The sequence below is a fragment of the Colletotrichum paranaense genome, assembly GCF_030867605.1.
Source record: "Colletotrichum paranaense strain IMI 384185 chromosome Unknown Scaffold_8.1, whole genome shotgun sequence".
Taxonomy (NCBI): domain Eukaryota; kingdom Fungi; phylum Ascomycota; class Sordariomycetes; order Glomerellales; family Glomerellaceae; genus Colletotrichum; species Colletotrichum paranaense.
Genome location: NW_026848966.1, coordinates 806,800 through 829,804, shown reverse-complemented (window position 1 = coordinate 829,804; position 23,005 = coordinate 806,800). Strand labels below are relative to the sequence as shown.

General features: G+C 53.7%; 8 protein-coding genes across 8 annotated transcripts; 3 read left to right on the top strand and 5 right to left on the bottom strand.

Moving 5' to 3' along the window:
• Positions 1-1,171: 1,171 nt before the first annotated feature.
• Positions 1,172-3,278, bottom strand: CPAR01_10130 (mucin-1; the record flags this gene model as incomplete). The annotated part of the gene is made up of 4 exons (XM_060494393.1): positions 1,172-1,998; positions 2,049-2,484; positions 2,601-2,869; positions 3,251-3,278. The coding sequence occupies 4 exons, from the start codon at positions 3,276-3,278 to the stop codon at positions 1,172-1,174; spliced, it is 1,560 nt and encodes a 519-aa protein (XP_060346575.1).
• A 2,369-nt stretch (positions 3,279-5,647) lies between these two features.
• Positions 5,648-6,503, top strand: CPAR01_10129 (uncharacterized protein; the record flags this gene model as incomplete). The annotated part of the gene is made up of 2 exons (XM_060494392.1): positions 5,648-5,820; positions 6,191-6,503. Coding segments are annotated over 2 exons (486 nt in total), but the record flags the coding sequence as incomplete, so codon positions are not given.
• Positions 6,504-7,674: 1,171 nt separating this feature from the next.
• On the top strand, positions 7,675-7,971 carry CPAR01_10128 (uncharacterized protein; the record flags this gene model as incomplete). The annotated part of the gene is made up of 1 exon (XM_060494391.1): positions 7,675-7,971. One exon carries the CDS (start codon positions 7,675-7,677, stop codon positions 7,969-7,971), a length of 297 nt encoding a protein of 98 aa, XP_060346573.1.
• Positions 7,972-9,177: 1,206 nt separating this feature from the next.
• On the bottom strand, positions 9,178-10,170 carry CPAR01_10127 (oxidoreductase; the record flags this gene model as incomplete). Its single annotated transcript, XM_060494390.1, has 4 exons — positions 9,178-9,245; positions 9,314-9,409; positions 9,486-9,870; positions 9,943-10,170. 4 exons carry the CDS (start codon positions 10,168-10,170, stop codon positions 9,178-9,180), a joined length of 777 nt encoding a protein of 258 aa, XP_060346572.1.
• Positions 10,171-11,298: 1,128 nt separating this feature from the next.
• On the top strand, positions 11,299-13,232 carry CPAR01_10126 (RadP cytochrome P450 epoxidase; the record flags this gene model as incomplete). The annotated part of the gene is made up of 5 exons (XM_060494389.1): positions 11,299-11,355; positions 11,413-11,608; positions 11,699-12,681; positions 12,801-12,973; positions 13,070-13,232. 5 exons carry the CDS (start codon positions 11,299-11,301, stop codon positions 13,230-13,232), a joined length of 1,572 nt encoding a protein of 523 aa, XP_060346571.1.
• Positions 13,233-13,583: 351 nt separating this feature from the next.
• CPAR01_10125 (uncharacterized protein) lies at positions 13,584-15,372 on the bottom strand (the record flags this gene model as incomplete). Its single annotated transcript, XM_060494388.1, has 5 exons — positions 13,584-13,673; positions 13,735-13,841; positions 13,927-14,533; positions 14,596-14,668; positions 14,723-15,372. 5 exons carry the CDS (start codon positions 15,370-15,372, stop codon positions 13,584-13,586), a joined length of 1,527 nt encoding a protein of 508 aa, XP_060346570.1.
• Positions 15,373-16,313: 941 nt separating this feature from the next.
• Positions 16,314-16,580, bottom strand: CPAR01_10124 (uncharacterized protein; the record flags this gene model as incomplete). The annotated part of the gene is made up of 1 exon (XM_060494387.1): positions 16,314-16,580. One exon carries the CDS (start codon positions 16,578-16,580, stop codon positions 16,314-16,316), a length of 267 nt encoding a protein of 88 aa, XP_060346569.1.
• Positions 16,581-18,675: 2,095 nt separating this feature from the next.
• Positions 18,676-22,774, bottom strand: CPAR01_10123 (uncharacterized protein; the record flags this gene model as incomplete). Its single annotated transcript, XM_060494386.1, has 2 exons — positions 18,676-19,739; positions 19,792-22,774. The coding sequence occupies 2 exons, from the start codon at positions 22,772-22,774 to the stop codon at positions 18,676-18,678; spliced, it is 4,047 nt and encodes a 1,348-aa protein (XP_060346568.1).
• Positions 22,775-23,005: the final 231 nt, after the last annotated feature.

Genomic DNA, 23,005 nt, shown 5'->3' with positions numbered 1-23,005 from the left:
GAACAAGACAAGTAACAAAATAAAAGGGTATCATTTCCGTGCCATTTCGACTTATTCTTTCGTCGACTCTGCTGCGTCTCTACTCTGAGATGGAATGATGGAAGCCGGCAAGAAGGTATCGTCAAGTCACATGATGGCAGCTGCCAACAGTTGCGCGGATTAAATTCCGACGAGAGTTCCAGGGGAAGGGAGGAGCTGTTGTAAATTCTCCGCTGGAAATCTCGATTCAAGTCTCGGCGCTTTCCAGGGCCAGCCAGACTGGCACATTGGGTTGGGACAGGGCCTCATCAGCCACCTCAAGGCTCAATGACATCACCCCTGTGTCTTGCATGATTGTCACTTATGCAGCCCTTTCTCACTCCTTGCCTTCCACCTTACTCAACGCATCTCATCCGGACTTCGCCATACTAAAAACCTTGCTAGGGGGACACGGCAGACTAGGTAGTCATGCATTTTGTGCTTTTCTTGTCAATAAGCCGATCCCTTGTTCCAAAGATACCTTGCACATGTTTGAATATCCCATCATTGTCGCTACCTTATCACTGTCGAATGCACTGCAAATTAGCGCTGAGAAACATCATGTGAGGCTCAATGTTCTCTATTTTCAATAAAGCTAATTCATAACAATCTGCCGACGGACTGTTGGATTGCCTGCTCTATGCCTTCCCTTTGTGTAAAGTGCCTCTGCCGGCCCTGGAATATTTGTAGCAAAAGAGGCAGAAAAGGAGGCTCGTTTCCTCCCAAAGAAATATGATTATTCACGAGAAAGGTATCACTTGTCGGGTGGTGTGAAAATCCAGACGCATATGCGCGACCGCTCCGCCCTGACAATCGTAGTTCTCGTCCTGATGGCTTCTCCAAGAGCCACCCAACCCAATTCGAGATCCCAACCGTATTGACTCCCTCCACAAATGATCCAGAATTCGATATTATCGGATCCGTAGCCCAATGTGTTTGCATTGTAACCAGATTGGTTCAAACAACTTCACGTCGTTCGTTCTTGGGGTGCATCGACTGCACCCTTTCTCTTTCTTGAAACTAATCGCCTCATAGTGAGGCGTTTGATGAACGGCAAGGACTTTCTTTGCCGTATGCCTTCGCATTCGTCTTGTTGTGTCCTTTGTGTTGGCTCGGTGCTCTCGTATCCTGCTTCCTAAGTTCTGCGAAACCACTAGGCGGCAGTGCCAGGTGCAGGAGGCGGTGCCATGGCATCGGAAGCCTGGCGTCTGCGTCCACCCTTCAGACTCTTGACTCTGGCCATGAAGCCTCCAGAAGGCTTGCTGGGTCCGTCCTCGGTCGGTGACATCATGTCAGCTGTGGCACGACGCTCGAGGCCATTAGCAGAGCCTCGACGGGGCACTGGGGGAGGTACACCAGGCGAACGGGTACCGTTGTCGGCTCGCTTGACCGAGATTGTCTCGGGCTCCTTTCCATACTCAGAAAAGAAGGGGTTACGCTCGCCAGTGTACGAAATGCTGCTGGCGGGTCCATTGGTATCGGGCGATCGGCGGGAGGTGTATGCCCCCTCAGGATTAGTGATTCGACCAGAAGGACCATATTCGCGGGGCTCCCTCTTCATTCCACGAATGCGCTGGGCGATGGACTTGCTGCGGCCAAGGCCCTCGGAGGTTGACTGCTGGGCTTGCTCAGCCTGAGTCTTCTGGATGGCAGCTCGGGCAGCAGGAGTACCCTCCAGGAAGGTCGAGGCACCGAGTCCCATGGATTCCTCTCCGTAAACGATCGAACCGCGAGCTCGGGGGTCAAAGACAGCGGGATCATCCTTGCGCTCAAGTCTGGCAGCAGTTGCAAAGTCTGCCGATGCCTCGCCGTCGTTGTGGCCCATGAACACAGCATGATCCGGACGCTTGTTGAGGGGACCGGAGCCGCCAAGGGACATGTTGAGGGAGTCCTTGGCAAAGGCTTGCATCGGTGCACGTCGGCTGCCCTTGCGGTTACGGTGGGGGTTGGCTGCATCGAAAGGACCGTCGTGATGGAACACTACATGCCATTAGCCTGGAAATTTCCACTGAAAAAAATGCTTTACTCACATCCGGTGCCATAGATGCTGGTGGCATCCAATTGGTCGATGATATCGATTCTGCGACTGGGCTTCTTGGGGTCCTTATCCTTTCCTTCCCGGGCGCGGCGTTCTCTTTCCCGACGTCTGGCTTCCTTCGCCTTTCTCTCTTCGTCGGTCGGGGACTTCTCGATATCAATCAGTACGGACGACTCAGAGTTCCTGCGCGGTCGGCGTTCCTGAGGTCGGCGTTGGGGCGATCCAGGAGCTCCACCAGGTCGGGGAGGACCACCACTGCCCTGAAGGCGTCGCTGTCTCATCGCCTCCTCCTGAGATCTCGATGGACGGTGGCCGGGTGGCGGAGGACCGCGACGGGCTCCAGGCGGCACATTCTCGCGTCCTGGCACTCCAGGAGGGCGATTCGTCGGGGGTCGAGGTTGCTTCTGATCGTTAATGGTGAGACCATCCTGTCGGGCGGAAAGTCAGTAACCTGCGAACTCTCAATGGACGCGCGGCAAGAATTCAATTGGCGACCGAGGGATCGGTCCGGGTTCCATCAATTGATTCATCGGGGGCAACGTACAAACAGCTCCTCAGCGGTAGGCGATGCCTTGTTGTCCAGTGATGTCGACATGGTGCCTGCTCCGATCAAGTTCGGTTGACTACTCGAGTATGATGGATCGAGGAATGGGTTGCGCGAGACAGGTCGGGGAGGGTCGTCAAAAGGCGAAGCGGGAGAGGTGGTATTCGTAGTGCCGGAGAGTAGTGGGGAGGCAGCGCGGTTGCGAAAGGGGTTGTTGGATGAGAGATTAAGCGTCAAGCCAGCGCCAGCAGATTTGCTAGGTTGATGGCCTATTCCAAGGAAGTAAAGTTAGCACTCGATAGGAGGAAGGAGAGAGACAGAGAAAGACAGCGACGGCTCCGTGCATGCGAGTGACGGCGAGGGGGGGAGGGATATGAAACATGAGGGCGGTATACATGACACAGCAGGTTCAACAACTGGGTGGAGCGGGCGCGGTGCTTGCGTTTGCTTGGGCGGCAGTGCAATCCGTGAGAAAGGGCGGCTCTCTTCCCGTTGGACAGGGCAAAAGTCAAAGGGGGAGAAATCCGGGAAGATGGTGGCAGGCATTGAAAGGGGTGGGTGGGAAGAGGGATGAAGGTTGGGCAGGATAGGACATGCCGGCGCATATCCATCCCCTACATCCATATCAGAGTGTTTGATTCTTGGCTTACCTGGCTGTGCTGATTGTGCCTTTGACATTTTGGCTGTAATTTGTGAGGTATACCGTGTGGGATGGTGTGGTACCCGCGACGGGAGGGATGACCAGATGGGAGTATGGATAATGATGATGGACGGGCGCGTCGTATTGAAAGTCAAGGGATCGGCCTTTTCTTCCGCCAGAAAAAGGGGAGCTGTCCGACCGATTGAGGAGAGCAGCGAGCGTTGCTAGCAAGCTTGATTTTCGTTGGCTGTCAAATGGCCGTTCCTAGCGTCATGCCTCTCTGCAGGGACAAACAATAACGGGGGGAACGGGTTTTTGGAGGAGCCACCCGACAGTTCCTCGGCAGGTCACTGTGCGGTGCGGTGCGCGCGGTGTGTGTGGCAGCGTGCGGGCAAGCAATCTGCAGTACGTCCGAAGGCAGATGGGTGGTCGGGATCCGGAGTCGTAGGCGGGTGGGTGCGTGGGTTCAAAAGAAGAAAATAGGGGTGAGTTGTAATATCAAAGATCCTCGATTATAGTCGGCAATGCGCGTCTGGTTTGGCTTGTAGTGCAGCGTGGTGTCCTTTTCTCCTGCTTTGATCCGACGTCAGCTCGAAAAAAGCATCCCTTGGGCTTTGAGGGGATGAATTGGTTTGGGGGGGACGAGTTGATTATCGGATAATGGATTGGGTCCAAATCATCCAATTCAGGGGGAGATTGCTGGTCTGCCGGGAAGCGAGTAGTTTGGCTAGGTGGCTAGGAATTTTTGGGTGGTAGAGTGGTGGATCTGGGGTCCACGCACCATCCACGACTTGCGAGGATGAAGGGGTTTGGCTGCTTGGGTTTGGAGACTTTGGACAGGATTGGGCGGGCACTCGACCAAAAGGCTGGATGATGCCGACGACTGGACGAACGCGCGACAACGGAGCCAAGTAGCTGTCTGAAGAGTGGGCCAGAAAAGGAAATGCAAGCTCACCTTCTCTCTTGGCCTGGGTCTGGCTTTTTTTGTTTCCTTTTCTTGCTCAGTCCACGTCCGTGTCAGAGGTACGGAACAACGTCGTCTCTCTCACAAGAGAGCGGTTTGACGAGTTAATAAGTCGATGCTCGGTATTTCAATCCGTGCGATCGCGATAACCCAAAAACGATCCGGGGACAATGTCTAGATCAGTGATGATGTTTGACAGCTCGTACAGTCGCTAGCTGGTATTGCCGTGTGACACGGGCTCGGTGTGCCTGCAACACGGACCCGGGTTGACCCAACTTCTGGGTCGCTTTGATGCCTTGATAGGGATGCCCGTGTCTCTGCGAAGCGAGAGATGACGACAGAAAACAGAAGGTAGTGTAGTTTTGGCTGAATAGGGAGGTGATGGTGACACTGTTCCTAGTCGTGTTCGGATGCTTAGAGAATGCGGGTGATCTCTGAATATGAGATGCGAAGTCGGATGAGATGGTGAGTCGAGATGAAGGTAGATGGATGCGAGAACGGACGAGAAGTTGGAGCGAGAGACGAGAGATGCTGCTTGAGAGTTCGTTCAGCTCGAGAGTGTGTTGGCGAAAGAGAAAGAAAAACGAGGGACGGGTGCGAGGCAGTGGAAAGTCCCGTGAGGCAAGTAAGGCCAATGGTCCACTCGTCGAAGAGGGGGAGGAGCTGTGAGGCGGAAGAGGAAGGAGGTCCCGTTGAAGGAAAGAACAAAGGAAGGAAGGCGCAAGGCTTAAGTTCTGAGGCTTGGTGTGAAAGAGCAGGAGGCAGGAGGCACTCCACGAGTCGTTGAGCAGGGCAGGTGCACCTCAGGCAAAATATTTGTGTATCCGTCCGTAGCTTTTGAACGGGAAGGAAGGGAATAATCGAGTAGGAGGAAAGAAGGAAGCCACGGCCAAGGTAGGTAGGTACCTTTTAGCTAAGGAAGGTGAGGTGGGTGAGCTGAGGAGGGGCAGGCAAGAGCGATAGTTTATTAGTATTAGTCGACTCTGATACCTCTTTCCTTTTCGTCGTTTGGGGAAAGAGGGCACAAACAATGAGAATGGGAAAGAGTCAACTGGAGTAGAAACGAGAAAAAGTGAGAAAGAGAAGGAGAGGAGAACCAAGAGCAATTAGGAAACGGAAAGAAACAGAACGTGGACAATGCAGCAAGAAACATCCCAACGACCTAACGACGCCCTCCCGATCCCCGCGCATTCCACCCGTTCCGATCGCCTCCTCCTCTCTGTCTCTCTCTCTCCATTTCGACATCCATGGATGTCATCCCCATCACCCATCACCCTCATCTGCCAGCGGCACCTGAACTCGACCAGGTCCTGGTCCTGGTCTGGCACAGGCACATGAGCCACTCCATCTCAATCTAAGCCGCCCACACCACACCATCCGAACCTATCCGTATGAATAGCTTATTATCTTGTAAGCTTACCTTTTTTTTCTCTTTCTCTCAGGGACACCATACAAAGACAAGGGAACGCTGACGACGGCAGATGCGGTTGGCTGGGAAGACGCCTCCTCCGACTTGGGGCCCTTCAGCCCGGGTCTGTGGCTGCATCGTGGGCGGTGAGCATCTTCATGCCTCTACCATTATGTCACCACTGTGTCCACTGGACTTTCATTACCAAGTGGGTAAACACTTCCTGTTTCCTGATCCGTACTTCAGCCACTTCTATTACTACCTGTACCTTCATCACAACTTCTACTTCCAGCACCGGTCCTTCCAGTTGGCTCTTCGAGTACATCGCGTAGAGAATACCGATATACTCAAAGCATTATAGTGAGACTGTGACAAAGACAGCTGTGTCAAGCGAGGATAGCAGTGGCAACATGAGAAAGGGGCTAACTATCTGTTGACTGGCGGATTATTTCTAACCCTCACTGAGAGCAACGCGCTTGTGCAAACAGAATACCTTACCTCGACCTCATGACCTTCACGGCCCTTCCTTGCCCTGGCGTGGCCTATGAACGCTAACTATCTTCCATCATCTCCCGTAGGACACACGGCTCCCCAGCTGAACCGGGCTGCAACGGCGGGATTGTGTTTCTTCTCATTTCCATCTCGCCATTCCGACCCAGATGTAATAGATCCATCACCAAGCTTCCAACCAAAACATGGTGCAAATGGCCACCGCTGCTCTGCAAATCTGCCGCTCTACGCTCGAACAAGTATCGCGGCATGGGGTCTTTGGAAACACTAGCCATGACCAACGCGGGAGTGATGTTCCTCGGCCGACCGGGGTGCAGACAAGACGTGCCGACGACACACCCCAGGACCCCTAATAATCCTAATTATTTTAAGCTAAGGTAATTCAACAAATTGCTCTACAGTTGAATGACAGGGTGCAATGCGCCTAGACTCGCCTCCGATGGAGTTCCGCAGAACATGCCGGCCACGAATAACTGAGAGATGAGCATCTTCTGCATCTGCGACATGCACTCGTCCTCCAACAAACGATGAAGTGCGCGTGGGAACAAAACGGACGAGCCGGAACAGACAACAAGCCAAATTGTGTGGGTGCTGGAGCCATCTGGCCGACAATGCTTCGGTCGTTTCCCTCTCCACCGGGTTCACAGCCATCCAACTCATACCTTATGCACACATACCGGCTACTACCGACGGGCCTTCTTGGAGCTACGGACACCTTGACTTGGCCCTGTGTCTGTCAGGTACTTGTGGCATGTACCTGACATCAGCCAGGGTCAGACTTGTCTGTCCATCCTCCCGTGCGTGCTCCTCCACTCGGACTGTCGGCTTCTTGTTACGTGGTTCCTCTCTCTTTTTCCTTTGACCAGAGAGCTCATAGATGCAGTAAACAGAACCACCTTCTTCCCGACAAAGCCGTACGTCTGCCTGCGAACGTATGTCCTTGACGACAAAGTCCACAACCCGGCTATGACACCACCACTGAAATCTTCACCTGGGATCAAGATGAGGGATGGAGCTGTTCGTCCGCCCTGGCCCTGGTCCCTCCAGCAGCTGGACAAGACGGAATCACAAGGGTAGCACAGGGGCCTATTTTGTTGCAACCTGCCGCCCTTCCAAATTCGCTGGATTGCAACCTCGTGTTGGGGGCCCCTGGTCGTCTCAATGCCAAGGGAACATGGGGTGCATCAATTTGAACGTCAGGCCAGCAGCCAGACTTCAGACTCCAGGAGTCCAGAGTGTCTGAATCTCGAAAGCTCTCTGCCATCAGCCTCGGCGCCGCGCCATTGACGCTGCTGACAGTGCCAGCCAGCCCAATTCCAAGTCTATTGCGGTTGCACACACTCGAGCCCGTCTCCCGCCTGACGCGTGACACTTCCAGCCCGTTGTTGGCTGGTCTCCCCGCAGGGCCCGGCCATCGAGGTGGCGCCCAATAGTCACTCGCCATCGGACAATTCACTTTGTCTTTCGATCTCAGCTGTCATCCGAGCGCCATAACCTCCCACTGCTCCAATGTATCGAGGGAAGCCTGGAGACTAAATGGTTACCCTCACGCATGGAGGCCGAACGGCGAAAACAGATCCGCATTGTTCAGATTGTGATAAGAGCACCGTCGTGTATCCGTACGGGGTACAGTGTGGTGTTTGCCAAAGTCGAGATCGACACGATCACTCACTCAGCAACCAGCGTACGGAGTAGAGGTGCTTGCCGTATTGCCTTGCCAAGCCTCGGGCTGGATAACCAAACGGGCAGATGGCGCTGCCCGAAGAGGGAGACAAAACGCCCTCCAATCTCAGCCTCGGACGATCTGATTCGATTAGCCCCCAAATCTGACTCTCCTGGCAAACCGTAACGAGTTCTACGCTTCTTCTAGCCACCTGGAAGCAGAAATATAGCAGACTGAAAACATCGACCGTATTCGCTCATGATCATATCGCAAATATCCAGCAATACCATTCTTCACTTGGGGTGAGCTTGAAACCTCGTTTGACGTTGACGTTTGCAGCCTGCGGCCTCCTTTTTCCCTTCTTGGTTTTTTGTTTTGCTTTTCTTCATCTCACCCACATTGCGTCTTGATCGGATCGGGGAGCCGCCTTCCACCGTCACGGTCCTCCTAACAAGACTCAAGTCTCAGGGAAAGCGTGACAGCATCATCCTGGACTCTCATCGCCAATCTGAAACGTAAGCGAGCCTTCCATAGGCGAGAGCATTGGAGCAAAATCTTTTTGATGGGGCTTGTTCATATGAGCAGACGATCATGGGGAATTTGATTAATATCTGCAAAGTACGGATACAACAGCACTACGGATATAGCTGCACCAGCCGCACCTGCGATAGTGACCCCACAAGAGAATGGGTGAGGTACGCATGGGTCCGGTCTGCGTAGTGCAAAAGCTCGATCTCCCAGAGATTGCTCTAGGCCCAGCGGGGGCCAGCGTGATTCTTACTTCTTCTTTCCGTCTGTCTCCATCACGGATGGGCTGTCAGCCTGCCACGAAAGGATGGCGATAGGCGACTCTCATTGTGTCTCCTATTCTTAATTTCTTAGAAGTCACAGACTCACCCTCAGAGTCACAACTGCGATCCCGGGCCAGGAGGCAGACTCGCTGGGTAAACCTCTTCCGCCACATTGACCTTCGGGAATTGCGGGGATACAATCAGGGCATTCGTTCGTCTCAACTGCGGCTTTCTTCACGGTGACCGCCTTCCGGTCTTAGCCCTTCAACCCACTAATGCCCGCAGAGCCTGAGTCTGAGCCCAACTTTGCCAGAAAGCACTGGACGACACTGGAACAGACCTGCTCCCTGTACGGACATACACTATGTACATAGTAGACGGATATGCACGTCACGGTCCCTCGCAAAACCCGGATCCTCTTGCGCTCACTCAACCCGACTCAGCATCCATGAAGCCTGTTCAAATCCTACAGGAATCACCTTGTCTGCACGAGTAGGGACGAAGTCTGGACAACGGGTGTTCCGTGTCCAACGTCTCTTGCGCATTGGCGGACCACCGATGTGATCTCTCGCTTTGGTGAAAGAAGATACATTCCAAGCTATCACCAAGGGAGATGGAGCGGTGTTGAGAGCTCTTTGCCAAGAACCGGTTCAGCCGTACCGATGTCACCTACGAAGGCGTATGTCAGTTAAGAGGGTCTTGTCCACCAGCAGGTGTCACCGCTCATCGGTACTTACGCGGACCTCTCGGCGCCCAGTACTCGCCCGTCTTGGAAATGTCGAGCTTTGTTGTCCATTTGATGAGACTCTCGGCGGCTTCGTCGGGGGTAACGGCTGCGACACTCAGATGTTAATGATCCTTATGAAACTCACCGGGCCGCCTACGCCCTCAAAGATATGAAGTACTTACCACCGCCATCGTCCCAGTACTTGTCGAATCCCACGCCTTTGGTCATCTCAGTACGCATGAAACCCGGGTGCACGATACTGATGATGACGCCCTTGTCCTTCAAATCGAGACTCAACAGCTTGCCCACCATGTTCAATGCGGCCTTGGATGCGTGGTGGGCATAGTTGCCGCCGCCCTCCTTCTCGTGTCGGAGGGTGATGCTCCCGGACTCGGACGAGACGAGCACAACCTTGGAGTCCTTTTGGAGAAGACCGGCGTGCGCGAGCGCGTGGACGATGAAGACCGGGGCGATGGAGCTCGTTGTGTACATGCGCTGCTCCTCGGCCCAGTTCGGACCCTTTTCGGTGCTGAAGTCCTCCGTCGCGAAGTAGCCTGCCGTGATGATCTACTTCCCCGCCAGTTATTCAACACACTCTCCGGCAGCAGCAGGACGGGTGCATAAGAGGGAGCCACTTACCACCGTCGACAGCGGCTTCGAACCACCGAGCACACTGACTAGGGTCTTGCCGACATTCTCGTCCATCAAGTCGATACCTGGGAGCCACTTTACGGCATCGGGGAAGCCTTCGGGTCCTTGTTCGGAACGCGTGGTGCCGTTGACGGTGTTGCCCGCGTCAGCGGCATACTGTTTGACGAGGGACGCCCCGAGGCCTCGCGTGCCGCCAACGACTAACACAGGAGACATGTTGGTCTGGCACTTGTGACCTGTTTATCTTTGGAACTCGTATGTGCTGGTATTTGTGTTCTATTTTCGTTTTATTCCGGGCTCACTCTCAAACACTGCTGGAATGCGGCACCCGTTGGGGGAACTAAATTGGAGGGGCTTCGAGGGAGTCGGTTGAGGAATGTGAAGGGAATGGTTGAAGTGGTGAGTAACCTAAGCTACTAGAGCTACCTTATCGTGACGTAGGTGTCGCAGCGTGATGGCGGCTGGCCCAATGAAGCATGGCGAGCCGCATCACTGTGAATGGCGGGGGAGGGGCCTGAAATCACGTCTTATCGATAAAGTTGGTGTGACCATCGTATTGCTGACTGATCCGTTGTCTCGACTCGACCATCGAACCTCTCTTTCGTGAGTTATTCACAGGTATCTTGGCAATTAGAAAGCCTCTACTGCTCAAATACACTTGAGACGAGAGTCAATTCTGTACATAAACTTGGGCCATTTGAAGTTCTGCTTCCGACGGCGGCAAAGCTGCGGCTTTGATAAATATATCATGACCAACCGTTGGCAACGCACGTGGAGAGCATTAGATCTATCAAAACAGATGTGAAAAGAATTGCCTGCGCCCGCTTCAATGTATAAACTTCCTCTGATCACGATTCAATTGGGCGAGGACAAGCGATTGAATGGATGGCAAGCTGTCACAAAAAAAAAAAAAAAAAAAAAAAAAAAAAAAAAAAAAAAAAAAAAAAAAAAAAAAAAAAAAAAAAAAAAAAAAAAAATAAAAAGGGGGAGAAAAAAGAAAAAAAAGAAAAAAAAAAAAAAAAAAAAAAAAAAAAAAAAAAAAAAAAAAAAAAAAAAAAAAGTGCCGACAAACGTGTTCATGAAACCAATAACGCGGTTTAAGTTTCGAGTAAGATGCTACTACATACAACGTAGCTGTCAGTAGCATCCTGGCGCAGTGACGTTTGAGTTCACCTAATGAGGCAAACGGGTGGTGTTTGCCCCTTCAACCATCCCATCGAATTCGTATTCGTTCCAATGGGTTCTTAGATAATGACAGCTGTGAAGGTGCTCCAATGCTCGATAGCTTCATGCACTCCATTTCAGTAGCTGCAAGTCAACTGAGCCAAATCATATCTAGCAAACATGGCCCTCAATTACGGATCTATTGTGTTGTACATTGTTGAGATCACGATTACATATGTTTGCCTTTTGAACGCCCACGTTTAAGGAAGCTCTCACGCTGACCAGGTATTATAGTACTTTTTACTCGGCATCTACAATCTCTACTTCCACCCGCTTCGTCACTACCCAGGACCAATCCTGTGGCGCTTCAGTCCGGTGCCGAAGAACATCTACCTCCTGACAGGCAGATACGCCGTCAAAGCTCGCGAAATCCACGAGACCTACTCTGGCGCCGTTCGCGTAGCTCCCAACGAGTTATCCTACATTCAACGTACAGTCACCGCACCTCACCTCATCTCCCCCCCCCCCCCCGATGATTCACTCCGGACCAACAGTTCACAATACTAACACGCATAAACAGCACAAGCATGGAAAGACATCTTAGGCCGCCCGCTCAAATCCGAAATGGCCAAAGACATACGCTTCTTCGGCGGCGAGAATTTCGGCCGCGACAGCCTCGTTACGACGAGACCGGAAGACCACACCCGCCAGCGCCGCATCTTCACACACGCCTTTTCCAACACGGCGCTCAAGGCGCAGGAGTCCTTGCTGGTGGACTACGCCGACCAGATGGTCGAGGCGATGGGCTCGCTCGCCCAGCGTGAGTGTCAGCGCCAGCGAGCGCACGGCGGCGAGGGTGAGGATGAAGCATTCGGATCCGTCAACATTGTAGATTTGTACAACTTTGCCACATTCGATATCATGGCGGACCTGACATTTGGCGAACCGCTTCTGCTTCTGAAGAGGGGCGATTACACGCCCTGGGTGCGCAACGTCTTTGCGGGTCTCAAGTTTGTCATCTACGGGCTCGTCTTCCTTGAGATTCCGGTCCTGGGACCGCTTGTTCAGGCGGTTACGTCTGCGCCGCTGAAGAAGAAGGCGCAGGAGCATACCGACTTTGCGGGCCAGCTCGTCGATCGGCGGTTGAGGGAGAGACAAGCGCATCCGAAGCCTGATATTTGGAGTTTTGTACTTAAGCACAACGACGGCGACAGCAGCGACGATGATAGAACTAAGGGCAAGGAGAAAGGTCTATCGAATAAGGAAATGCACGCCAACGCGGCCATGTTCATGGTCGCCGGGACGGAGACGTCAGGGACGGTGTTGTCCGGCACGACGTACTACCTGCTGCGGAACCCGCGGGTATACGATATTTTGACGAGGGAGATCCGGGCTGCGTTTGCGAGGACGGAGGATATTTGCGTCGACGGGCTTGTGCGGTTAGAGTATTTGACCGCGGTGCTGATGGAGGGGTTGAGGATGTATAACCCCGGCGGGGCGGGGATGCCGAGGATCGTGCCGCGGGGAGGGGCGGAGGTTTGTGGGGAGTATATTCCGGAGGGCGTACGTTCTGGACCCTTGTTTCTTCCTTTATATCTTCCCCTGTTGCATAGTTACGTGATGAAGATAATGCTGTTTGGTGAGCTGGGAAGTTCAAGCGGAAGCTTACAGTGAGATGACAGACTCTAGTATCCGTCAACCCCTACTCGGCCTTCACGAACCCGGAGAACTGGGCCCGGCCGAACGCGTTCGTCCCGGAGCGGTGGATCCATATGGATGCGCCGGAGTGGAAGGGTGACAAGAGGGACGTACACGAGCCGTTTTCGTATGGGCCGAGGAACTGTCTGGGCAAGAAGTGAGTTACCACCGACTACTAGCACCCTACTTTTGCCACTTGTGTATCTTATCCTTCCGTTTGCTGACGAAGAACCTTGTGTGTGCTTTGGTCTAGTCTTGCGTGGTTGGAGTTGCGTCTGCTGCTGGCCAAGACGCTATGGCACTATGATCTGGCGCTCTGCCCCGGTATGGAGTCGTGGGTTGTGCAGAGGAATTATATTACGTGGGAGAAGGGGCCGCTGGTGGTGAAGCTGAAGCCTGTTCAGAGGGATGAATGAAAGATGTGCTGTTCTCATCGTGTAGGAGGTGAGGGTAGAACACGGTATGGATTATCTTGTTTTGTTTATCAAGGGTATACATTTACCAAAGCCTGAGTTGAAATGTGAAAGATGCTTTCGAAAACCGATACGTTATATGGCGATACACCAAGCGCCTATCGTCAAAAGTAAAAGCTGTGACCAAAAAAAGCACAGAGTTTACTAGCGATGGAAACTCGTTATTTACATCATATATTTCGGCGAGATTCTGAGTCACAGAGATTCCCCCAATAATGTGTTATATTGCCTAATGAGAAAGTATGTACAATGAAATGGAAAACTACCCGATCATGGTTCTGTAATTCTGTCGACTCAGTAAACTCCAATGGCTTCACCGACAACGCTCTTGAACATTCCGTTCGGGTCAAACTTCTCTCTGACGGCCTTGAAACGGGCAATGTGCTACAATCCATTGTCAGCAAACCATCACTTCTACATTGAACGGCGTGGTACCAAAACTTACATCGGGGTCGATGTTCTTCGCGGCCTGGGCAAAGACCTCGCGGGTATTCTTGGTCCAGTGAGGGCGGCAGGGGAACTCGTCAATGAGGACCTTGGCCAAGTTGTGATCTAGCAACAAAAACAAGTCAGTTTATATCCCTCCTTCATCAAGAAGCGGTGGTGCATTGAGCATCTCGCTGGGAAATTCACTCACAGAAAGGCTCGTTGAACCTGCTGTGGTCGCCAACAGTCGGTCTGAACGTCGGGAAATCAAGCATAATCACCCCCTTACTCCAATCCGCCCCGTCAGCAGTCCCATACGTAACCTGCCCCAGCAGATCAAAGTACGGCCTGCCAAACTTGATGTTAATCCCGCTCCGGTACGTCGACGTCATAACGATCAACTTCTTCGCCTCATCATCAAACAACGCCCTCACGCGCTTCAACATGGCATTCGCCTGCGTGATCGGGAACGCCAGCTCGAGCGTGTACCCCTGGACCCCGACCTCCCACAGCGGCCTCTGGTCCGGGTACAGCCCGCCGATGAGCACGTCGTAGTTCCAGCCGTAGACGGGCCACTCCTCGATGGGCTGGTTCGTCGTCTTTTCGCGGAAATTGGGCTTCGACCAGAGGCCGAAGAAGATTTCTTCGGCGAGCATGTTGGAGGTCGGGAGGTAGCGGCCGCTGTCGAGGAGGGTGCGGGCCGTAGTGCCCTCGAGGTCGGTGACGGAGAAGGTGTTCTGGAAGCCTTGCTGGTCCGAGGTGTTTGTGGGGACGACGTCGTAGTAGCGGTGGTGGAATTTGCGCTTGTAGGGCCACCACTGCGTGGGGTTATTAGTCTATGGGGGGTTCCTTAGGGGAAGGGAGTATGAAGTAAACGTACCCAGAAGTTTGCTGTTGCGTAAGGCGCAATCATGCCGTAGATGTCGCCGTCTAGAACCTCGCTTTCTTCGAGCCTTTTCTCTCATCGTTAGCTTAGTCAAGCTACACCAGCTTCATGACGAACTCACGTCTTCTGCTGAGCATAAACCTTGAAGTCGGGGTAGATCTTAAACTTCATCCGCACAATGACACCCAACAACCCAAGAGAAGTCGACGCAGCCAGCCACGTATCGTCATTATTGTCTCTTACAAGGTGCCTCAGCTCCCCATTCCCATCAATAATATCCAACTCCAGCACGCCCGCCGCAACCATGGAATCCTCACGAATCGAGGACCGATGCGCTCCCATAGCAACACAACCCGCCAGCGTGATGTTCCAATTCACAAGCGTGTATCCCGCCGATGCGCCACGGGCATGGAGGTACTCGGCAAGCTGCAAGAACGTCACGCCGGCCTCGATGACTACGCTTCCGCCCGCGAGATCAAACTCGGAGATGCCGTTGACGTCCTCGGTGCGGATGATGACCGTGTTGGCGTCGTCGGAGCACATTGTGTCGTACCACATGTGACCCTTACCCGAGGCGCGGACCTTCTGGCCCGAAGCGATGGCGTCCTTAACGAGGGATTGGATGTCGGATACGCTGGTTGCGTTGTGGACTGCGGCGACGTCGTTGCAGGCGGGGAAGCCTGGGCCGTCAAAGGTGTTGTAGGGGGCTGCGGTGACGGCGGTCGATGCGAGCAGCATCGCCAGGAGGGAGAGGGGGCGTAGAGACGGCATCGTCGTCAGGGGACCTTGATCGGCCCGTGTTGGAGGCAAGGAATAAGAGAGCACAAGCTTCTGGTACTTGGCAAGGGGTACGAGAGATTAGGAACTTGCTCGTGAGATGGGATGAACCTGTCGTTTACTTATAACAACAACCTCTTCATCACTCTCTACACTGTTACATCTACATATGGAATGAGAGACTGCACACTCAAACTCTCCATCAGAACAAATGCCGCGGACCTCGAACAAGCTTCCATGTGATGCCGGGAAAGACTCACTTCCCTAAATGGAAAAACCTGGTTCAACGGCAGGTCCAACGTCACCTAGGACACCCAGATCACCAGGCCAGGAACATAGAGTTGTATCGCAGTTACACCACATCGATGGGAAAGCTTCTCGCGTACCATATCAGGAAGTAAGAACATCAAAAGAAGGGAAGCCAAGACGGTGACAGATCCCGATCAGAGACATGGCCCGATATGTAATGTAACCCAATGGGCCCGTTGGGGTACCGGGAAGGTAACAGCAGAGAACGCGGGGAAGGCTCGGAATAGCGACGGTAGAGACGGAGATCTTCATTTCTCCTCGTCTGCGCATGTCCGTGTGATGCGCAGGGAAGAGAGTGTGCGGGGTGACAGCGGCACAGCGGATGCGACGCCGCGAAGGGAGGGGACCTGCCAAGGGGAAGTTGAAGAGGAGGTGCTGGTCTTGGGCAAAGCCAGCGATCAAGTATTTTACCATCATCGTCTGATGGACTAGTAGATCTGGAGTCAGCTTTGGCTTTTTATGCATATAGTCTGGCATCTGACGGCTAGTACAGTTGAGTAGTGATGTGCAAGGGGCAGGGTGGAGGGTGTGGTTGGTGATTGGTGGGCTGACCGTCTCGTCCGGACGGACTGACCTGCTCGGAGCGGGGAAGTCGGGTCGGAGAAGCGGGGCAGTCACCGGCCGAATCACTCCCGTGAGGCAAAACAAATTGGGCACCAAATGTAACACAGAGGCAATTCCCATTCTAGTACTGTATCTCGATACCAACTGGACGGCTTGATTCCAGCATTCGAAGCCAACCTAGAAGCTATTTCGAGATCGGGGCGAGGAATAAGGCTGGCCCTCTCACTGATGTAGCTCGTACATGCAACCAAAAGCTTCCTGAAGCGCAAAGGAATATAAATGGCGCAGTAGAAACCCAAGAACAGCCAAGCAGTAGATGAACCTAGCATGACGGTTCATTTGTGGTCAGGTATACCCCAAGCCGCCTTAATGACATCTCTTCCCTCCTGCTTGAGGCCACCACGGAGATATGAATGTTTTCCTAAATCCATTCTATTGGGCCATTCCAAGACGAAATTGGTCGTCCTTTGACAGGCTAGGTGGGCCATTTCTGCTGATGCATCCATCTTTCTATACTCCTTTGTATCCTCAAAGTATAGTCATTAGAATACCCTGGCGCTAGCAAAGAACACTACCATTTACTTTGAATATGCTAATAACCTCAACTTATGAGCGAGTTCAAGCACCATCAATCCAGAAATCAAGGAGCATAACTTGAACGCCAGTGGGTGCTTCTCAGATTTCGCAAATAAAGTCAATGTTGGTAAAGAGTGTTCACATTTCGTCTCTAGCCTCGGCTTATATAATAGGTATACTAAGTTCCGCCGCCGAAATTTATATTATAAAGATGTACACTTACACACACTCCCACCTGCCCGAGGACATTATCCTAGTAGACAACTCCGTACTCACTATCTTGATATGTATATAAAGCCAGCAACTCCATTATTCTAGGATCAAGACCTAGGTAAACGCGTCTCGATCATGTGACCGACGATGTGCACTACGCCTCGCCAGATTTTCCCTTTCCCGTACTATACGTCAAGGCCGTGTGGTTCCAGATTTGTCCTTTACTTACTTACCCACATCGCAATACGGTGTCAAGTACAACTATACGCATATTCTCTATCATCGGAATCTCCCAAAAGCAACTGCTTCGCAAAGACTAAAGTTCATATAGGAGGCGGGAACCCCCCACAACCAAATAAACAAACCCGCAATAAAAAGATCACAAAGTCATTCGTCAGTGAGGGCGGTATGAGGGAGGAGTAAATAAACACCAACTTCTTTCACAAGAGAGAGCCTTTTCAAGACGGCAGGCAATGAAGTAACTTTTGAAGCTCAAGTACCTTGTTCGCTTGGTATTGGAGTCCCGCGGTACGATGTGTTCCTACGTAAAGACTCACGACACTTGAACTTTGCAAAATCGGCCGCCTATCATCCTTCTGCACTCCATTCTAGTTTCGGCGTAGGGATTTTGAATAGAATACTCCAAAACTAGCAATGAGCACTTCAATACAGAGAACAGAACGACCAGATTCTCTCTCCCAAAAGCCCTTATCTAATATATTTTGTGAGTGACCTCTCGCCCCCTCCATGGTCAACAACAAAGACATATTCAGTCCAAGTGGACATCAGATGCGATATGGCTGTTTTTCCAATCCACAACTTCGCAGTTCAGATATGTTTATATACCTTCTTGTTCCAGCTGGGCCGGGGAGGACCAGAAGACGGCAGGATTGAGAAAAACGCTACCTACTTTTCCCAAGAAGACATCAAGTCCTGCATGCTCGACCATGTACAGTTCTCAACAGATTAGCATCTTCAGAAACATTGAAACCTAAAATCCAAACCACGCGCAGTGAACCACGCAACATCACATGCCTCACCCCTCTGATAATTGACGTACACCAGAACAACAAATGACGCGGCATTCCCTCAACTTTTACGACCGAACCATGGACCTCGGCAACCCAGAGGAAAATGTTTGATTTGGAGTACCTTCGTCAAGACATTTTCATGCCTCGTGCATTCGGATGGTGTCAATACGTTCCCGAGATGCAACACTGGCGGGGAACTCGTCACCATGGTGACAACATCTCAAAAACAAGATAATAGACCAAGATAAGGCGAAGGGAACAGCCTTGGAGGAAATGAAAACTAGAATGTACTCATTGGCTTATACGTGGCAGTTACACAAAGATTGGAAGTGGACAGCGGCATGATCAAATATTTGGGTCCTAAATCATCTATTCTCCTAAACCAAGTCCGACAAAAGAAGACAAAATAAACTACAAAACATCTCCTACATTACCCAGTGATACAGTTCGTACAAGTCGTAACTGTTCTCTTTCCCCCATGCTAGTTAGAAACAAATTTCACACAAATCCCATAAGCTGCGGGAAACAACTCCCTAGTCTATATGTGAACCGTACATGTATCTTATGCCAATGACTTCGTGATTTGATGCTGGAAAAGTCACGCTCAGACGGTAGCCGTGGGCAAGGCAGGGAGCAGCGACGTCTGTCCGATGAACCAAGATCGGGTGACGACGTAGCAAACCTCGCCACCAGGCAGAGGAGCGCCAGCCGTGTACAGACCGGGGGGCAGAGTGAGGGTTCCTGCAATGTTGGGGCCAGTGCTGGTGGGAACCGGCGCACCAGTGATGGTGGTACCAGGCTCGGTGATGGTGTTGACGACGGTGACGGACGCGGTGGTACCGGCGCCGGTGCTGACGCTGATGCTGGTGACGGTGGAGACAACCGGTGGGGAGACGTCAAGACGGACGTAGACGGTAAGACGGACATCAGTCGGGATCTGGCGACGGGCCAGACGGACGGAAGAGGCGCGACCACCGCAGCGTTGGAGAGGGTTACCGGGGCAGATAGTGTTGCACTGGGCCTCGGGAACGAGGATGGTGAGAGTGTTGTCGATGATGTCACCACAGTAGCAGTCGGTACCAAACAAACCAGCAAGTCTGGAGCTGGCGGGGCAGGCAGCGGTGCACTTCTCGAGGGTCAACAACGGGTCAGACAAGGCCAGAACAAAGGAGGGGAAGTTGCTGGACGAGGCGAAGCATCCCAAGAGAGAGAAGCCATCAACAGCGACAGGGTTGGGAGCAATGCTGGAGGTGGCTGCGGCAGCGGTGCTGTCGGTCGTCGCGCCGCCGGCAGGACCAGTGGTAGGGCTGACGATGGTAGATCCACCAGTGACAACGGTAGAACCTCCGGTAACGAAGGTAGAGCCGCCGGAAACGAACGTGGAGCTGCCCGAGACGATGGTAGAGCCACCAGAGACAACAGTTGAACCGCCAGTGACGAAGGTCGAGCCACCGCTGACAAAGGTAGAGCCACCGGTAGGAGCGGTAGTGGAACCAGCGGGCGTAGTTGTGCCGCTTCCAGAGCGGGTGGTGGTAAGGCTGGAGGAAGCGGTCGATCCAGGGTTGGCGGTAGTGGTAGAAACACCGGCGGGAGTGGTTGTGGCAGAGTTGGTAGCGGCAGTGGAGGCGGGGAGGCTGGTAGTGCTACCGCTGGCCGTGCAGGAAGAACCTAGTAGAGAGTGTTAGAAGCAAAATCGTCAGGCGTGTGCGGCTTGACTTACGAGGAGTAGCGCTCAGGGTGACCGGAGTACAGTTGGGCGGGACGGTGGTTCCGAAGGTAGCGTAAACTTGACCGCTGTTGTCCTGGCAGAAGCCGGCCTGTCCCCCAGAGAAGGCTGAGTTGGACCATACGAAGACACCGTTGTTAAGGGTGAAAGTCGCGGTGATCGATCCGGTGCTGCCGGAGCGCAGAGCAATGAAAGGCGTGTTGGGGTTGACACTGAGGGCGACGCCATCAACAGTAAGGGTGCCAGAAGCGCCGATTCTGAATACAGCAGCCTGGTTGCAGTTGGTAGGGTTGGTCTGACCAGTGGTACCGACGTAGGTGGTTCCGCCGCTCTGGCGGTTCATGAGGTGCGCCATGATAGGGCCACGCTTCTTCATGGTAAGAGCAGTTGTGGAGTTCGAGAACGGTGCGCTAGTAGAGCTGCTGGTGGAAGCAGAGCTGGTAATGGACAAGCTGGTAGAAGTATCCGTAGTGCTAGCAGTGGTTGATCCAGAAGAGCTGGAGCTGGAGCCAGTAGAGGTAGATCCAGAAGAGGTGCTGCCCGAGGAGCTGCCAGAAGAGCTGCTGCTAGAAGAAGTACCAGAGGAGCTTGAGCCAGTGGAGCTGCTGCTGCCGCTGCTGCTGCTGCTGCCAGTAGAAGAGCTTGAGGACGATGTGGCAGTGCTGGAAGAGCTTGAGGAGCTGGTAGGTGCTCTTCCGCCGACAATGGCGAGGATGAAGTCGGTCGCAGAAGCCGCGGCGGCGCTGGTGACAGAGCTGGAGGCAGAGTTGGACGCGGAGTTGGACGCGGAGTTGGAGGCAGAGGCCGTTCCAGAGGTCGTGCCGGAGCCCGTACCAGTGGAAGTTCCGGAAGAGGCGGTGGAGCTGGCGCTGGCGACGGACGTTCCAGTGTTGGTAGGGACGAACTGGATGTTCGTGTCAGTGTTGACCACGGCAGAAGGAACGCTGGATGAGCTCAAAGTAGTCGAGGCAGCAGCAAGGGCAACCTGGTTGGCAGGTGTCACACTGAGGATCGTGGCGGGATCAACAGTACCGGCCTGGCGTCTGAGGGCGCTGCGACGACGGCTGCTCGCAGCGGCAGCGCATTGATCAGCAGGAATGAGAGGCAAAGTTCTGAGAACAGAACCGCAGAAGCATTGGCCTCTAATGACAGTAGTGTAGGGCAGGGACTGGGAAGCGCAAGCAACCGCGCAGGCAGGGGCGGTAGAAGCATCGGGAGGGTTGACAGTGTTCTCGAAGGGCGACTCTCCAGCGGGAACACCTCTGCATCCCTGTGACTGGACAACAAACCTCTCCGCGTTACCGCTCGTGTTGGGAATGTCAACGACAACAGCTTCGCCGGGCTGAATCTCGAGAGCCTTCGAGAAAGGCACCGGATCAGGGCTGAGGACAGCGATGGAAGACTGGCCAGGCTCAGCCGCAGATGTGGTTGGGGCAGCTGATGAAGCAGGGGCATCCGACGAGGAAGGAGCAGCAGTCGAAGACGGAGCAGGTGCCGAAGAACTGGCAGGCGCAGCGGAAGAGCTAGCAGCGGCAGCAGAGGACGAGCTGGCGGCGGCAGCAGATGAAGAGCTGGCGGCGGCAGCAGACGAAGAGCTAGCAGGGGCAGCAGAAGAGCTAGCAGCAGGGGCCGACGAAGAGCTAGCGGCAGCGGCAGAAGAGGAGCTGGCAGCAGCAACGGAGGACGAAGAGCTAGCAGCAGCGGCAGAAGAGGAGCTGGCAGCCGCAACGGAGGACGACGAGCTGGCGGCAGCAACGGAGGAGGACGAGCTGGCGGCGGCAACGGAGGAAGATGAGCTGGCGGCAGCGACGGAAGACGAAGAGCTGGCGACAGAGGCAACCGAGGAGGATGAGCTGGCAGCAGCAACGGAAGATGACGAGCTGGAAGCAGCAACGGAAGACGAAGAGCTGGCGGCAGCAGTGGTCGATGTGCTAGAACCAGCAGCAGTGGTAGAAGCGGAGCTCGAGGTGCCGGCAGCAGAGGTCGACAAAGACGACGACAAGCTGCTGGAAGAGCCGCTGGTGCTCAGCGTACCAGAGGCGGAGCTCGTTCCAGTCGAGGAAGAAGTTGCGGCAGTGGTGCTTGTCGAGGAGTGACTGGAGGTGTCGCTCTGGGAGCTGCTCGAGCTTGAAGAAGCAGATGAGCCAGTGGAGGTGGTGCTTCCGCTGCTAGTAGGCGAGGTAGTCGTAGTCGACAAACTGCTGGAGCCGCTGGAGCTGCTGGAGCTGCCAGTGGACGAAGAGGACGACGTCGGGCTGGTGGTGGCTGTGCTGCTCGTGGTGGTCGAGTGACTGGAGGTGTCACTGCTGGAGCTGCTAGAGGACGAAGAGGTTGTCGACGTCGGGCTAGTAGTGGTTCCAGCGCTGCTGGAGCTGCTTGACGACGTTGTCGTGGTCGTGCCACTGCTAGTAGAAGACGTCGAAGTCGTAGAGGTCGACGTGGGGCTAGTAGTAGTGGTAGTCGTCGTCGAGTGGCTCGAGGTGTCCGTCGAAGACGAGGACGAAGACGAGGAGGAGGATGAAGACGACGAAGAGGAGGAAGTGGTAGTGGTAGTGGTAGTGGTGGTCAGGCTGGTAGAGGAGGAAGAGCTGGAAGAGGTAGATGTGGTTGAGGTGGTGGTGGTGGAGCTGGCGACTACGTTGAAGTGGATTTCACCAGCCGTACCACCGCAGTTCTCAGTTTGAGTGCTATCACCAGGGCAGAGCGTGTTGCAGTTGCTATCCGAGGTAGTTGCGGCCGTAGGGACGCCACCACAGCCACAGGTGAACACGTTGGCAGCCGACTCGTAGATGCCGAACACGCTGTAACCTTGGCAGAAGGTGTTGCACTTCTCCTGGGTCATCTGCGAGATGACCGAGGTCGTGGCGGTTTGCGTTCCTGGAGGGAAACAATTGCCGTTGGCGGCGGTGATAACGGCCTGACCGACACCGGCCAGGGATACCGCGGCCAAAACGGCCGCCTGCTTCATCCAACCCATCTTGTCGGGAATCTTTGAAGGACGACTGACGAACTATAGCGAGCCACAAAAGGCAAAAGTTGAGACTGGAGGTGGGGAGGGGGAGTATTAAGACGAAAGGGATGTCAACCTCCCTAAAGAGTGACAGGCGCAAGCAAGAACCAAGCAACAAGAACGAATGACTGCCCAACTTGCCCCCGGAAGAAAAACCAGGTTGAGACGGACGAAAAGGAGAAGCGAGTGTGAGTCGAA